The sequence below is a fragment of the Dromaius novaehollandiae genome, chromosome 3 (genome assembly GCF_036370855.1).
Source record: "Dromaius novaehollandiae isolate bDroNov1 chromosome 3, bDroNov1.hap1, whole genome shotgun sequence".
NCBI classification, from domain to species: domain Eukaryota; kingdom Metazoa; phylum Chordata; class Aves; order Casuariiformes; family Dromaiidae; genus Dromaius; species Dromaius novaehollandiae.
In genome coordinates, this window is record NC_088100.1 from 24,734,722 (window position 1) to 24,752,887 (window position 18,166).

At 35.3% G+C, this 18,166-nt stretch overlaps 1 protein-coding gene across 1 annotated transcript in view; it reads right to left on the bottom strand.

Moving 5' to 3' along the window:
• The window catches only part of CSMD1 (CUB and Sushi multiple domains 1), a 1,240,345-nt gene that overhangs the window by 326,432 nt on the left and 895,747 nt on the right, over positions 1-18,166 (bottom strand). The window contains exons 13-16 of the mRNA XM_026097018.2: positions 13,372-13,554; positions 12,596-12,922; positions 9,678-9,872; positions 5,071-5,209 (exon numbers count right to left, since the gene is read on the bottom strand). Of these exons, the coding sequence (XP_025952803.2) occupies positions 5,071-5,209; positions 9,678-9,872; positions 12,596-12,922; positions 13,372-13,554 (844 nt within the window). The remainder of the gene's footprint in view (positions 1-5,070; positions 5,210-9,677; positions 9,873-12,595; positions 12,923-13,371; positions 13,555-18,166) is intronic.

Below are 18,166 nucleotides of genomic sequence, written 5' to 3' on the forward strand. Positions count from 1 at the left end.
TGTCTGTGAAATGTAACAGTTTTTCAAAGTGAATGTCCTTCAGCTGTCTTGTCAATATGGGACATGTTTAGTGGGGAAAAGAAACTATGTTCTTGTTATTAAAGACAACTGCAAACCATGAAGCTTTTGAGAAAGGGGAAATTTAAGGGACATTCCTTCAAAGTGTAAACAAACTTCATACTTTGTAGGTATTGACAGAATTAACGCAAATCCCCAGCCAGGCCATTATGTTTTACAGAACAAGTAGCATTAGTCATACAAAATCATCTTCACAGACACAGCAGTATCAGTAACAGAAAGCCAAGATTTAGCACTTAGCTCAGTAGTCTCCATAGTGTTTTTAATCTCTCATGAGTCCCTGAAAACAGAAACACGATCAGAATTACAGAAGTGTTTCTTTGTCTGCTTACCTACCAGAACGAATCACTTCTTGGAAGCTCTGACTTAGGCCCTTCCCTTCACCTTGTCCTTTGCTGTTCACACAGAAAACTTTCCACATTCAGGGCACTTTCAGCCAAGCTATATACTCTGTTTCAGTATATTAGCTAAAATCCAGATGACTGCTTTCACTCCTACTTATTCATTCTGATGGTGAAATACAGAGGCTACAGATACACTAACACTTTAAACATACTCAGGACCAGCCTTTGACACTGAAGCCATGCTATTAAATACATCCATTAGTCTCTCAAACAGGGAACTATTATTCAAATTGCCTGTGGTGAACAGCTGTTTGCCCACACTAACTCCTGAATCATGCTTGATAATTGTTTGAGAAAGTGTCAGTTGGCAGGTGCAAAAGTATGTTGGAGACTTTTCCAACTATGTAACTGTAAACAGTTGAGTTCCTGGTCTGGGAAGGTCCTCTGGTACTGTTTTAATTTACCAATGGACTCAAGATCAGTACTTCAATATTTTAACTATTTTAACAACTGTGTTTGTGAAAGAAACTAATTAGGAACAAACTGCTCTCAACCAGCAATTGCAGCTTTCTTAGCAGGGCAGTGAGATAACAGTGGATTGAAGAAACTTGTAAAGAGAGAGAAACCTAAACATGACTCCTGCATCAATTGCTACCCATTACACTGATCTTTATTGCCAGCTAGGTTCTTGTTCATCTCAAACCTATCAACTTATTTCTAGTTTTATTTTTCTCCCTGTTTTTGTTCTTGTGTTTTTGTTTTATAATCCTCACATTATCACTGAAATGATATACTAAGATAATTTATTATTATAAGTTCTCCACCCTTTACTTGAAGTAATTAATTAAGCATCACCTAACTTTCTATTTTAATGTTTATTAGAATACTTATGTTGGTAAATGGTATGACTTTCTCCAAGTGTTCAGAGAATTTTAAAAAGACTTTAATAATACTATGTTATACAAATTTTTAATGTAGTTAGGTTTTGAATAAAGGCTTGCTTTTATCTATTATCTAGAGAGTTTTCATCAATATTCAATGTAAAAAAGCTCATTCCATCAACAGTTACCCTTCTGGCCTCTTCTCTCGTGACTCGAATCAATTAGACCTTATTCATTCATTGCCCTTGCACTATGAGTCATGAACTGAAATACAGAATGTTTCTATAGAAAAGATTCATAGGATTTTTCAGTCATGGGAAGACATACAGCAAAGTATAAAAAGCTGTTTTTCCCAAAGCTAGACAAAATACTTGACAAAATATTATGCTTGTCAATTAATTAGCAAAATCAGTTAATTGATTTTATATTCTTTTTTTATTAGATACTGATTTTGCTTACTGATTTGTAATTTGCTAATGTTATATCAATCAGGAGAGTTTGGTTCTTGTTAACTAATAAGAAGGTTTACCATCCAACTTTTGCTTGGAGTAGCAAAACTTACATGTTAACAAAAGAAAAGAACTTTATTGGGTAAAGAGATATTATTATACTATCACTATCTTCCCAAAGCATAATACTTTTAAAGAAATGTATTATGTGATTTAGTAAAGCTATAAAATTTTTTAAACCAAGAACACTGTCATGAGGCTCCAAAGGAAATAAGGACAGGTTCCTTCTCTACTTGCCAAAACCAGAGTGCTTAACAGTAATATTGATTTGTAACTGAAACATTTAGGGAAAGCAGACCAAAGCTTTAATAATGCTGATATAAAGCTAAAGCAGATTGTCTGCTGTACTTTCAAAATCATACTGGCTCACAGTTCACTTCACATGTCTGTACCAGGGTAAACCTAACATTATTGTTTGATTTCATTATGATTCTATTTGTACACATTGCATGAGAATGCTGTTAAACGAGTATGCATGTGCATCCATCTATTTAAAGTTCAGTAAATGCAGTGATTAAAGTGGATCATATGGCACAGGATCCTATCTATCTTCCCCATTAATATCCTCAGAAATACAACGATCACACTAATAAGGTCCCAGAATCAAAAAATCTGCAACTATGAGCAACCCCTTTTCTTTTATTCAATTAAAATGCTTCATCTTAGAACTAATATGGCTGTTTGCTTTCACTGAAGTTCACTATGTACAGACGTTCGAGAACCTCAGGCCTCTGATGATTAATTTTAAACAAAAAGGGCAAAGCTGGCAAATAAGTGTAAGCTTAGAATGAATACGTTAAGGGTTCAATGGAGGAAAAAAAAGTCATCAATGGCTTAAATTCTGGAATTTCCTGCCAAATGCAATGAAAACAAGCAACTTTAGTAAGCTGTAAGAGGTAATAATGATAATTTCATGAAAGAATTGTTTAAATAGTTTCTTCCTTTCCCTGGTGTTTATTATTCTATCTGTTCCCTCCTAACTTTAATGCATTTATAGAAAGAAAGCAAAACAGGACTGAAAAAGGGGTATGATAAACTAAACAGACAAGCTACATTAATCTTTTTCCCTAAAGTACTTTTCATTCCCCTAATCGTGTTCATAAATCTATGAATATGTTAGAAGTTTTCATTCATATTGCTTGACAAAAGGTGACTACAACTTTAACAGTTCAGTGGCCACTGTAAGGGCAAAGCCGTTCATTTTATATATGAAGATGGGATTCTTTTTCTGGTATGCTTCACTTTGCATTTACAAGATCTACATGCAATTTTATTGCCCAGACTTCTTCAGAAATTATTCAGTCATCCCTTGTTTTTAATACCCTTAATAAGTTGGTATTATCAGCCCAGTTATCTCCTTTTTAAGATCATTTCTGAACATGCTGAGCAGTGTGGAGCACAGCACATAACCCTATAGAACACCTCAAATTTTACTGTGGGACTTTTACCCTCTGTTCATAATGTTTTTATTCATGCAAGGTCCTTCCCTGTGTTAAAATGATGCTTAGCTTTTTAAAAGCAAGGTGGGGTGGGAGGAGCCATCATAAAACCTGGATTTTGAAAACCCAAGTAAACTATATCAAATGTATCTCTACGCTTTTTGACACCATCAAAGAATTCCAATAGGTTTTTGATATAGGATTTCTTTTTCAAATGCCATGTCGACACTTTCTCAGTGCATAATATTTATCCACGTTTCCACCAGTGCTACTCTTTGCTATAGTTTTAGCAGTGGGCATCCCATATGCAATTCCTTAGATCTCTATGAGAGACTTTTAAAAGTAGCATTGTATCTGGTACCTGTAATGCACAGGTATCAAGAGTTTTAAAAGAACAATTATACATAGCACTCAATTGTTCAGCATCTCATCTTTTTTTCCTTCCTCTTGTGCAAATGCAGTCTCGTTCTGGTGACTTACTGTTCATCTTGTCTGTGTATTCCTCCAGCCCTATTAATGCATTTCATTTTGAGACATATTCTAATGAGTTCTCCAAAATGAAGAATGCCATCAATGTTAAGTTTACATGGGTGCAAACAGAAATGAAACAATGGAAGGGATACATGCTGAAGGTTGCTAAACACATAAATAAGCACCTTTAATAGTGCTAAACAGACAGAGTTTTAGGGGAAATATTACATGTTTATCCTGTTCTCACTCTCTTCCCTAGGAGTCTGCATTTTTGACTCTGTCAAGACCACAGTAGGAACACAGTACTCGAGCAAGATGGATCTTTGCTTTGACCCTGTACAGTCACTTTTACATTCTTCTGTTCTTCTCACCATTCATTTGCCTCCCTTTCAATCTGTGCTCTCAAACATGAGGCTTGTGATACTGAATCATTTTGCTCCACACTGTGAAGGTGCAACTAGACACGGATTATTGCCTCTCTTTGGGTGATGGCAGAATACAGGAAGGCCAATAGTACATGGCTGCAGCCTAACTGTGATCCCTCTCTCATCCCTTTGCATCATTATTATGTCACATGGAGTTTTCTTTTTTTAAGCATTTTTTCTTTCTTTGGTAAAAAGTTCAGAACTTTGATAGATTCTTGTATGGTTAGACAAAAGGACTAGTTGAGGTCTCAATGACTTCAAACTACAAAGAGTGAAACTGGGATGGGATGATTTAGGTAGACAGTATTTTAAAAAGAAGTTTCAACCTCTACTGCTCATCATATTCTGACATCTGCACATCTTTTTCTTTTTCTTTTTAACCTCTGCCAGTACACAAAGCAAAACCTGCAGTATCCAAATAAACAAAACGCTGATATCCACTGTGCTAACATACAGAATGCTATTATACACTGAAGTAATGCATGATGCGTTATGCTCAACTGTTAGAAAAAATTCTGAATGGGAAAAAATTATGTATCCAACACGGAATGCTCAGAACTTTTTGCACAATTTCTTTTTTCCCTACAAAAATTATATTACGTGATAGTAAGACCTGATCATCATCAGGGACAATATATAGTCATACCTGAATATTAAAAGTAATCAAAAGTCCACAAGATATCCCTACTGATGTACTAGTATGTTGACATTTAAGGCATGTCTTTTAACTGTAAATAAAGACAATGTAAATGCAGTTTTAACTTTGAATTTTTTCCTTGTGGAATAGTATTGGAAGGACAGGAGTAGCATGGCACCATATGGCAATAATTTTTTTCTGGTTTGGGTTCTTAAAGAATATTTCTCTTCTTCAATATTAAAATAAATGCATGTGGTCAGACATTGTTTGATTTTATGATTCTCACCTGTCAAATGTGATCTTAATGGAATGTCCTGGTCTTGCTTCGATCACCCATTCACAATTTAGTGAATCCTTATAATATCCTGGCCATCCTGGTGGCAAGATAACACCACTTGATGATGTCAGATGTCCACCACACGGAGCTGGAAGGCAAAAGCATATATACTTGTCTCACATACAGTATTTCTAATACAATAAAAGATACTACAAGAACTTAAAAAAATCAAATTGAAAAGCAAAAGAAGGGAAGTATAATATATGACAAAAATATTTCTACATTCTGTTATGTTATGAACCCTTTGTTTTGCTCAGCCTCAAATTCCTGCATCATGTCTTGTCATAGCTTATTACTCTGTACATATCTTAATACATATAGCATGGGACTCGATTCTGTCAGCCTGCCTTCTGTTGAATGGCAACTTACTTCATTAATATCAACACAGCATCATCTTTTTGTTTCCACAAGATTCCACACTTATGTGGAAACCGCAAACAAATCTGTTCCAAGTAATTTATACAGTTTACTGCTTTGATTTTACTATACAATTACTACCTTATTGAGTAATTATTCAACTCAGTGGAACTTGCAAATATCCCACAGAATCACAGAATTTTACAATAGCTGAAGCTGGAAGGGACAAACCCTTCCAACCCCAACATCTAGTCCAACCCCCTGCTCAAAGCATGGGAAGCTAGAGCAAGTTGCCCTGGACCGTGTTCAGTCAGGTTCTGCATATCTCTAAGGATGAAGACTCCATAACCTCTCTGGGCAATCTGTTCCAGTGTTTGACCATCCTTACAGTAAAAAAGTTTTTTCTTAAATTTCTGTATTTCAGTTTGTGCCCATTGCCCCTTGTCCTGTCACTGGGCACCACTGAGAAGAGTCTGGTTCCATCTTCTTAACACTCTCTCATCAGATATTTATACACATATTCTCCAGGCTAAACAAGCCCAGCTCTCTCAGCCTCTTCTTGCATGACAGATGGTCCAGATCCTTAAGTATCTTTGTGGCACTTTGCTGAGCTCGCTTCAGTATGTCCATATCTCTCTTGAACTAGAGAGACCAGAACTGGACACAGCACTACTAATGTGGCCTCACCACTGCCGAGTAGAGGGAAAAGACCACTTCTTGACTTGCTAGCAATGCTCTTCCTAATGCAACCCAGGAAGCTGTCACCCTGCTTTGCTGATAGGGCACACTGCTGGCTTATGTTGTCCACCAGGCCGTCCAGGACCTTTTCTGCGAGGCTGCTCTCCACCTAGCAGCCCACAGCCTGTATCAGTGTGTGGGGGGTATTCCTCCCCAGGGGCAGGACTTGGCATTTCATTTTGTTGAAATTCATAAAGTTCCTGTCTCCCCATTTCTCTAGTCTGTCAAGATCCTTTCGAACAGCAGCACAACCATCTGGTGTATCAGCCACTCCTCCCAGTTTTGTACATAAACTTGCGGAGGGTGCATTCTGTCCAATCAACCATGTCATTAATAAAAAGGTTAAATAGTATTGGCCCCAGTATTGAACCCTTGGGGACATGACTAACAACTGACCTCCAGGTAGACCTATGCCACTGATCACAACCCTCTGAGCCTGGGGGTTCAGCCAGTTTTCAATTCACCTCACTGTCTGCTTATCTAGCCTGTACTTTATTAAGGGAGTTTTAGTGGGAGGGGGGCAGGGAGGAGAGAGTTGTCAATGAGGCTTTTATGGGAGATAGTGTCAAACACCGTACTAAAATCAAGATAAACAACATCCACTGCTCTCCCTTCATCCACCAAGCCAGTCATGTCATCAAAAGCTATCAGGTTGGTTAGGTATGATTTCCCCTTCATAAATCCATGCTGACTGCTCCGAATCACCTCTGTGTCCTTCATGTGTTTGGAAACTTCACGTGTTTGGGAATGTTTTCCAGGAGGATTTGTGCCATTGCCTTCCCAAGGATCAAGGACTGAGGCCTGTTGTTCCCTGGATCCTCCTCCTTGCCCTTCTCGAAGATAAAAGTGACATTTGCTTTCTTCCAGTGCTCAGGAACCTCTCCTGATTCCATGACCTTTCCAAGATGAATGAGAGTGGCTTCGCAATGACATCAGCCAGCTGCCTCAGCATTCATGGGTGCATCCCAACAGGACCCATGGACTTGTTTACATCCAGTTTGCTTATATATTCCATAACCTGATCCTCTTTTATAAACGGGCAAAAGGTCTTGCTGCAGAAAGGCTTGGAAAGTTAGAAGTCTACAGAGGGAAGGTTTTTCAGAGTAGGATCAAAGAAGGGCCACCATAAGGTTGTCTTCAGAACACAACATTACAAACCTAGATGAAAATTGATTTCTTGGTACAGGGTTAGACAACCGCATATCGAGCTGAAGAATTTTTGAGAAATATAGAAGCATAGCACAGGGCTTTGGGGTGTTATATTCTATCACAGGCTATGGAACAGTCTAAAAGAGAAAGACTTCTAAGGTCATGTATTTTTTTTAGCATCGTTATTATCTTAGCATTATGTATTATGCTCAAGCAGTTGGTGGCACCATTATCAGCAAATTCCATATTGTAGTGCATGGAATCTTGTCACTTGCTTTCTGTTTTTCTAAGTCGTGACAGGCAAACCTGTAATACTATGTGGAAATTAATAGTAACATGAATTTTTGAGCAGTGAATTAATATTTATTGCTTTGATTCATTGTTTATAACAAATATTGAACTCAGAGAGATTATTTTTATTTCATTCAAGACTTGTACACTTCACTTATCTCTGGGAAGTTTTTCCATACTTAAAAAGGTAAAAAGAAACAAAAGACAAAAAAACATGAAATGCACACAATGAATCTGTCTCCAGGGAAAAATGACCAGCCAGGAAAATGGTTATTAGATTACATGTTTATAGTTGATGAAGAATGGAATTTATTCTTTTTTTTTTTATTAAGTTTGGTCATATTAAACACACAAACAACCACAAGACTGTTGATTACCACCAGATTATAACATATGACTTACTACCTACTTTTCGGGTATCATTTATTACAGAGATTGTTAAATATACAGATTGGAAAAACAGAAGAAAAAAACTAGTTGCTCAGAAATCTCTGACAAGTAGAAACATCCTAAATTATCTCTAAACTATCCAGCAAGGATGCCTGGTCCATATTGTTATCTAAGCCCAAAAACTCCTTTAATATCATTAAAAAAGAGAAACCACATCAAAAAGAGAACACATCTTGAATGTAACTTGAAAAATGTACAATCTTCAAAACTGAAAGAAACAATAAACAAAATCTAATAAAGAATCCTTTCCTCATTAAAAACTAGGTAAATGTCCCATAAGGCTCAGAGAGAAGATAACTGAGCTGTATTTATGTACTTTCTCAGCCATTTCAGTATTTGTTTTCTCCACCAGTTTTCATCTCTAAGCACTCATCATTGTTCCATTGTCTATTTCCTTGTGGAAACTGTCTAATAAAATTATACAAAGATTACACTGAATACTGTATCAGTTTTGTGCATAAAGCTCAAAAATGGGAATATACCTCTTGATGAAGAATCTCTCCCTATTCTCTGGTTTGGAGTGGATTGGTTTTGCTCCAGGCAAAAAAACCTGTTCCTCTGAGTGACTCATTACATGGCCTAATTCGGAGAAGAAATCCTGCTAGTGCAATACTTAAGTTCACATATACCACGTATTATCAGACAGCTAACAGATTTTTTTCAGCATGGCTAAATTTTCTTAGAAATGTACAGACTTATGACAATTGAGTTTTGAAATTGCTAAAATGACAAATATCATAAAAGTAATATGATCCAGATGCTTAAGTTATGGTAATGACACTGAAATTAATGTAGATGATGTGAGATTTATACCACTTACAGGGTTTGGATTTGTTTCTGCAAAAATATAAGATTTCAGTGAGTGCCTGACTATATATCTATTGTTTATCAGAAGATACACAATGTTCTGAACATTATTTTTAGTATAAACACACTAGCTATTCATACTTCTTGCCTTGTGACCTGTGGAGTACCCTCACTCTTAAGCACCATAGAGTCAAGCTTTTTTTTCCCCCGCTCAATCTATTTCACATTACAGAAAGACATGATCTTAGGATAGCTCATCTTCTAGACAAGAACAGTAAAACAGATTTGAAATATAATGAACTTTAAAAATATCTCTAAAAAGGTACTGCAGGTTAATATGTTACAAGACTTCATGTATACTTCTGTTTTGAGGAAATTAAGGGTAATTTTTTTTTTTGAAAGGACATTTAAACAGAAACTTACCTCACTTTTCTATGTGGTAGGTAATTATATTTATTTTTCAGTATGCTACAACTAAAACTGTTATAACAGCTATAACTCACTACCAAGTAATGATGGTGACAATCAGAACTTGAAAAGAATAGCAACCAGACTTTTATAATGCTAATTTATTCCAAGAATACAAAAGCAAGCTATCTAGTTTCTATTATTGCTCTTCTCATTTGACTGGAACTGTTAAAATAAGACAAATGAATAACTTCAACTAAGGCAGTCTTATTTATGTGCAAAGCGTGGAAAGTAAGCTAAATTTAAATATTTTCATTATGCAAAATGTAGCTGCAAAGTAAAGATTGAGCCCTTACCTTCACAACGTGGGACAGTAGAGCTCCATACTACATTTCCGTCTTGCATAATGCATGTTATGGATTCAGAACCTTGGGTCTTCACAAAGCCATCATCACAATGAAAAGAAACAGAACTTCCCAGGAGAAATCTGTCTCCAAAACGTCTCCCATTTATGGGAATGCCTGGATCATGGCACTCATTCTGACCAAAGGCTGATAATAAACATATAATAAACATAATCATAATAACAACAATAACAGCAATAAAACAAAACCTTTAAACTTTGTCTCTTTATTTTTATTTTAGGGTGAAAATATCCTCAGATAAGGAACAAGATGACAGTCTAATTGAAAGAAGAGAAAATTCTTCAATAAAAAGTCTGCATTAAATCCAATGACATTCATACAGATACAACATACTTGAAATGTTGAAGCTTTTTAGTTATATGTAACTTAGATACGCAAAACACAGAAACACTTTGCTCAAATTTCCTCTAGACAAAATTCAGCTGTTTACCTCTAACAAAATGAGAAGTGTGGTTTCACATTGCAGCTAATCCAGCATAAATACAGGCTACTGCTAAAAACCATAGCCCTTCTTTCATGTGCTGCTGCCCCTAATGATCAGTTTTTCACCTGACTGGTAAACTCAGCCAGCTCATTTTGAGGCTGCTGGACACAGTGGCCTCCCCATGAGATGCCAGGAGCAGCCTGCAGCCAGCTAGTGGAGTGACAGCATGGAGTGCAACACATAGGGACCCACACCTCCATGTGTGTGGTGCTTGTTAAGGGCTTTCTCACCGATGTGGATACATGAGATGTAAAGAGCAGCATGGATGCACACGAAGTTAGAACACCTCCATCCTCTTCAGGAGGTGCATGAAGTTCTAGAAAATGGGGGTGAGTGCTTGTAACACTTATGTCCAGTAACTAATTGTGTGAATGTGTGTGTCAGGGGGGATTAGAACTATAGAAGGGCGTTTAGAAATGTATAGGTGTTTATTAACATTTTTTAAGTTTCTAGCATTGTGGTTTATCTGTTGAATTGCTCATATAGATCCCAAATGCATAGCTCACTGATTGTCAGTTATATTCTGTTAATGAATCAAAAAACTGCTTCAATACAGATTTGATTTAGACCACATGAGTGGAACAGTTTTTCTCTAAAAATACATAGGATGCCCAGAAGCACTAGCATTTTGGCTGAACTTAGATCACTAGGCACTCTTCCTAAGAACACTAAGGACTCATAAACAAGGGACGCCCTCATCTACCATCTCTGTTTCCCACTATGGCAGACAGATGTGCTCGCAAACAATTCTAGCACATACTGCATGTGCCAAGCTCCATGGTAACACCTATTTTAATGAGAAAAGTGCAGTGGAAAGATCTTTTGCATAATACCTGAGCGGTCAGGACTCTCATGGAGTTTGATTCATGAATCTTACGTTCCCGACTGCATAATTCTCCACTTCAAACAAAAGCAGTAAAGGTTGTCCTTATCACAGTCTGTCTTTACTTTGGTAGAGAGGCATACAGAAAAAAAAAAAGGATCTAAATAATCTCAGACCGAAACAGACCTAAAATTTAGGCCTCACAACTTCTGGTGACTCTTTTTATCTGTACAGTCTTAGGTAAAGTGAGGATGTCTCTTTTCTCTTGCCACTCTTCAAAGGACAATACTCACACCCTTGTCTGAAAACAAAGGAACAATTTAGGTAGGTACGAGTTAAAAAGGGTTGCAGGCTGTGGATCCCAGTTTTATATAGGGCATCTATTTAAATAATGCAGGGAAACATCTTGGCGCAGGACAAATATTGTTAAATGACTGATTGTCTTGATTGACACAAGATAGGAACAGCACAAGATGCAGCAAAGCAGACTTTATTGTCAATTAAGGCAATTGTAAATTAAGGCTCCATAGCCTTGGAAGGTAATTTCTTCAAGTAAAAAGATAATCTCCATCAATTCTGTATTTGAATCACTAATAAAACTTCTAGGAGAGTCAGCAGTCTACGGCGAACATCAGTGTTTTCCACGTGAAGATGTGGTTACGAGACTATTCAATTAGAATACTGTTGAGTTACATGCTTTAATATAAACAAAACAATAGATGGATGTATTAGCAAGCAATGTAGCCAGATATTTTTTAGCCTGGTTTCCAAAAGGAGAAAGATTTATGCTTTCAACAGTTCTTTGTACGTGTTTGTCCGCCAGGCCCACATTTAACAACTTTGGAGCTTGCTGACCAATTGCAACTAAATTTTGCACACTTATGAATTGCATTCTCAAAGATCCTAAAAGTTCCTAAAAATTTCATGGAAACTGTAGCTGGATAAAAGAATGATTCTTAAATTAGTGTACTCCTATGGGAAAGACTTCTGCATGACATCATCTATGTTCTTAGAAACTAGAGAAATGACACAGAAGGTAACTATGAGTTGAACCACTAAAAAAAGATCTATATTCTTAGGGGCCCATATTCTTAGTTAAAACACCACCTAACTAGAAAATATAATGCAACAGGAGAGCAGGCTCACAGAACTATTTGTCTGCAGTCGTGTTTTTATTTTTATTCTTTTTACTCTTCTGTGCTTTTCAGATGACCATCACCATATTTGGAATCTAAGCTTAATACCTTCATAACTTTATTCCTATTGGTTCCATTGAGAGTTAGGTACATTATAACATTTTCATGGGATGCCTTTATCTGAATGATCTGGGCTTTAGTTACATGTTCTGCATTTATGCAGTATCCACTGAAATGGACCTTAAGTAATGAAGGGAGTTCCTCGGCATTATCACAATTTACTTCTGTCTTCCAAATAAAAACATGTTCCGCTCACCTTTTCATTATTATGAAGAAAGATAGCTTGAATGGAAATTTAAAAAATAGATATAAAAAATAGACATAAGATAAAAGCAGAGGTTCTTACTTGTATAAGTGATATTAAATCCTCTTCCAGTGGTAGAGTGATCTGACTGAAATTCAAGTCTTACTATGTGCCCACTGCTAGCCAGCTGAGAAGGGACCTCATTGCCAGAAAAAGTACCAAGAGGTGGTAAATCTGAAATCCCATCATCTTTCACTGTAAGGTAGTCAAATTGAGGTTCTACATCAAAGTCATTGAAAATCAGATGGATTCTGCTTCCTGGCTCTGAGATAATCAACCAGACACAGTTCATGTTGTTCCCATACTCCTCAGGATAATTTGGTGAAAGAATAATTCCAGATGGTGTGGTGAAGTTGAAGAAACATGAGACTGAGAAAAACAACAATAGATTCTCAAAATGCTATCCATTAACATTATGAATGCTCACCTTTATATTTTCTATTCTTGTGGAAAATATTTTTGAAGTTTGAATCTTAAAGCTGTTACACATGCAACCTCTAGGTGGCAACAAGTTTAACACTGTCAGAACATTTCTCCAGCAAAGCACATCAGTCTTCTTGTGCCTTCATGTTTTTATTTCTTCATGTGATGCTGTGTGACAGCACTAGAGCTTGCAAGATATCATTAGAAGCACATAGAGAATGCCAAAGAATGCAAAAGTAATGCCTGCTGTTTCAGAAACTGTATGAATTGATAAAACACTGGGTTATTTTGTTCTGAAATGAAAATGCAAACCCCCAATTTAAATTTTATTGTTCCTAAACAGTAAAGGAGTATATGTGAAAATGTATTTAGCAGTCAAAAAAAATAATTCTTACAAACACAGCTGGGTTTGTTGCCAGACCACTGGTTGTTTTGTTGACATGTAATCGTTCTCTCTCCCACAAGTTCAAAAGCTGCTTGACATTCAAAGGTAAGCGTGTCTCCATGCAGAAAACTACTGCCAGTCCTTTTTCCATATGATGGAATTCCAGGGTCTCCACAACCTCCTTTCTCAATTTCTGAATATCAAAAAAAAAAAAAAAAAAAAAAAAAGCAAACAAAATATTAACAAAAATGTATTTGCAAACAACTTATTTTTTTAGTATCAGAAGTACCTTCAAAATATTTGGCATTATACCTTCAACTAATATTTACAACTGAAAATGAATCAAAGGTAAAAGCTATGAAAGAGTCTCTTTGGAGATATATTAATGTCTAGATACAATTTCTGGTAATGAAGTACTAGTACTAAAGAATTCATCTTAACTCTCAAATCTGAAATTGAATTTATAAGGCTATTAGCAATATGATTAAAGGTATGTAATTTACTGGTAAGTTCGATGGATGTTATTTTAAGCACTGAAATACAATAAACATGAAATTGAGGAATTATTTTTATATCTCATACTTTAAATTAGAGCCATATTTTTGCCACCTGCATCTAGCTGCACTGAAAAGAGATTAACATTTTATATTATATTTCCTAGATATGCTCTAGGAGATCTGCTATTTAAATAATATTCTTTTCTTTTGTAAACACTAAGTATACATATACAAGATAACAATAAAAAAAAAATAGTCTTATGAAATCTATGAATAACAAGAATATTAGCAGCAGGAACTGTAAATATCAATTGTCTGTAAATATTGATTGTCTGTAATAAAAATATTGTATCACCTTACAAATTACTATACAGTAGTTACTACATAGATATCCATTGAAAATGAAGAATTTCTGGTTATTAAATTTAATGGTTCTTTGCCATTAAATTTAAAGCAATTTTACTATTAGTTTCCATTTGAGCAGGAACAATAATAAACACTTTTGATCCAATAAACTGTGTTGCTACTTCTGTAGAAAAATCATGTAAATCTCACTCCGATGAAATCAGTGACAAAATTTTCATTACTTAATGTTTCACAGTTCAATCCAAGCTACAAAATATGAAACGTTATTAAGGATAATGAGAAAATTCAACTCATCATTGAAAAGTATTAAACATTATTATCATCTAATACTATTTAACATGTCTCCAGTCAAATCTCATTAAATCTACTAATGTTAAATCCTGGCAAAAGTGTGTATCTTGACATGCTAGCTCTAACAGAAATTGTAATATGCAGGACAGCAGCAGGTGTGATTTATTATGATAGGTGTAGTCAATCCACCATGCTTTCACCCTTAAAGCAATTGTGAACAGATTGCTGACAAATATATTTAGAAAGATCCGCCGCATATTTCACAAGAAAACATGTTATGCACCAAGATAAAGGGATGTATACATTTTTTTCTTGGTAATATCAAGATCAAACATTGAAGACCAAATTAACAGTAACTACTCCATCTATGACTTCCAAGGAGTTTCAAAATCACCTGTTTAAATAATTCTTTGCATGTGCAGAAAGCCAGAATGTATCAAAAAAAGGAAAAACATCTTCTGAGATGTCCAGTACACAAATATGTAAAGTAGAACAATATCATAAAAAATATTTATACATAAGGATTACTAACCACATGTCTTCAGAAATGCCTTAAAGGACCTTCATCTGCCTGCTCCTCCTATGAGACATTGATCCCTGCTGTCACAATGGAGGACTGGAAATTTGTGTATTGCCATTTTTCCTGAGCTCCACATTCCATGTAAAAATGTGGGGAGCTACAGAAAACCACAGCACTATCACATTTTAGGTTATCAGGGCTACATCTAATCCCGAATGTGTGAATGATCATCAACAGCCTTTTTCTAAAAATCTGTTGTGTCTTGAAGAAAATCAGGGCAACACTGCCTCAGGAAGGAGCGTCAGGAGGCAAACTGCCTGCAGTGCTCTGCAGAGGCATTGCTCAAGACTTATCCCTTAAGATAAAGCAGCATGTTTTTCTTCCCGTGGCCTACAGAGCAAGTATCGTAGCATCTTTAATTAATGAATTCACTGAAGTAGAAAACAGATCAGGATGCTTTCTAACTCTTAGGAGATATACCAGGCCCTAGGAGAGGGTTACGGATCAGTAAGCCAAAACTTTTCACAGAAATTAGCTAGAATTAAGCTCTCCGACAGGTTGAAATAGTAAATGCCTTTTTTAATAGGAAGATAATACACTATGTCTTCACTCAGAACTGAGTTTTTGTTAATAGATGGGAGAGTGCAGAGGAAGGCAGGCAGTCCAGACACACTTTAGTGACAGGTATACTTGACAAATACTTAGTGCTTCTGTGTCAGCCTTCATTCAAGAATGATCACTTTCATTTGGGGTGGAGGTAGTATTTGGATATTTAAATACCTAATTTGCAAGGACAAACAAGCAGTTTCAAATATAAAAACGGACTTCAGGTCAACATTCTTTAAAAATATTTTCATTCTTTGGAAAAAAAGTTTAATGAAATCTGTTGTTTGTCTCATAAAACATATATATTTCACTGTTGAATTTTATCTTCTCTCTTAAAATATATTTGAAGGAATTTTATTAGCACATTATTTTACACTGAAAAGCCAAATTACTCATAAAATATCTAAATAAAATGTCTTAATTTTACTTATATCTCAGATGTCAGGGTTTATGCTTGTTTGTTTAACATAAAAACAATTTAGTAAACCCGCCACAAATTTATGAAACACTTCTGACAATGTATGATTTACATTTTGACAATAAACAGTTTTGGAAAATTCCATTCAGCTCTAGGAAATTAAATCTCTTCAAGTCTTGAAGTGAAGACTATCTGCCTTTTCAGAAAATGTGCTTTAGTGAATAGCAAGTTATTCAGTTTAACAGAAAGCATCTATTTAAATTTAATGGATAGCATTCACTGCTCACTTTAAATTTCACATAAATTTGCTGGTATGAACATTTGCTATAACATTCATATCATTCTTACTCATATTAAATTACAGGTTTTACTATCAATCCCACAATTTAAATCATTTAATAATCTATCAATTAATTTTACAGTGTGACAAAAGATTCATTTTTTTTCCTCCACAAAATCAATCAAAGAGAACACCCAACTTAGATAATACCTCAACAAATTTCCACACACTTCTTTAGTTTTATAGCTATTTTTGCTCTTGGGTTACTATCAGTTAATGGAAATTTATTTTTTTAAGATTAAATTAAATTAATTGATTTAATCTCAAAAAAATTCCTTCCAAAAAATTTGAGGAATATTAAATCACAAAAAGCTTTATCTTAGCTGGCTAAATTTCTCATAGATAGACTGCAAGGATGTAGTGGTAAAGATGAAAAAACCTCCCTCCCCCACAAAAAAATATAAACTTTTAGTAATAGTCCCAGATATAATGTTTGACTTTGTAAGATCTTTATTAATGTATTATAAAACATAAATCCATATTAAAATTTTGCTGCAAACAGAACACCATATTAAATATTCTCTTTCTTAGCATTCAGGAAATCATGAGGGGAGTGATGTAACAAAGCAGATTAGGTCAGATGCACAAAAGAAATGTCTGTACATTCCTCTTCACCAAAGAGGTAGCTTTCTGTCACATATATTAATGATGGAGCAAAATTTAGGGATCACAGAGAGGGCCAAATTCTTTTATACTTACATGTAACAAACACTATGTGGTTATATTTAAATATAGAGTACTAGAGTCATGTAATGATTCTCAACATATTTCTGTCTTCTGGGATTTGAGTTTCTTATTTCATTGTCTCTTCTTGTACCTGTCAGACTTCTACTGGTTTGATCAGAGAACAAATTAAAAAATGGCTATATTCGACAGTGCCTATTACCTTAACTCACGTCCTAATTACTCTCCTTCATCATTTGGAAAGAGACATCACATCACATGGCAAAAAAGAGAGCAGTCTTCTGACCAAGTCAGTAGGAGCTGTGTTGAGCTTTTACAGAAAACGTATAGAGCAGAAAAGGCTCTTAAAACAGTGAATATGAAAATAAAAGCTATGTTAACCCATTTAAAGTGTGGCAATACAAACTCTATTCCTTTAGGATTTTTCTGTGTACTCATTCAATATTGGACTTCTTTTGATCTGAGTCTTTAGAGCTGTGTGAACTTCATGAAGATTGCAAATAAGCTCTCAAGCTCAAATTCAAACATCAGCCTCCTCTGGTTGCCAAAAATATTAACATAAATTTTATTCAATTGTTTCCAGCTTTCATGTACTCTTTTTCAGTAGCCTAGGGAAAGAGACTTTTCATCTTGTTTGTAAACTAGAAATATTTACTGAGTTTTGGAGAATATTCTCTCTTTAATATTGGAAGAATGACAAGATTAGATTTCAGATGAGAAGATCACACGCTGCTGAATTTAATCAAAGACCTCTCTCGTTGTGTTTTCTTTCAAAGGAAGAATTATAGCAATTCAAAAGTGATGTTAAGCATCTAAATAAATATTATGAATATTACTTAAAAGGTGACATTGCAATTCCATTGTTTTTGATGAGAAGGCTTTGTACTACTTTGACCCAGGTATCTGAAATACATAATAAAATACTAATGGTCTATAACACTTGGCAGTCTTGAATTTTTTAGTCTTGGTAGTAATTTACTTTTTTTTTTTTTGCCTTGTTGCTAGATTACAAATTTACACTTAAGATCAATTCCATAATGTCATTATGTTTTCAGTCACATTATGTGATATTTTAGTGAATCA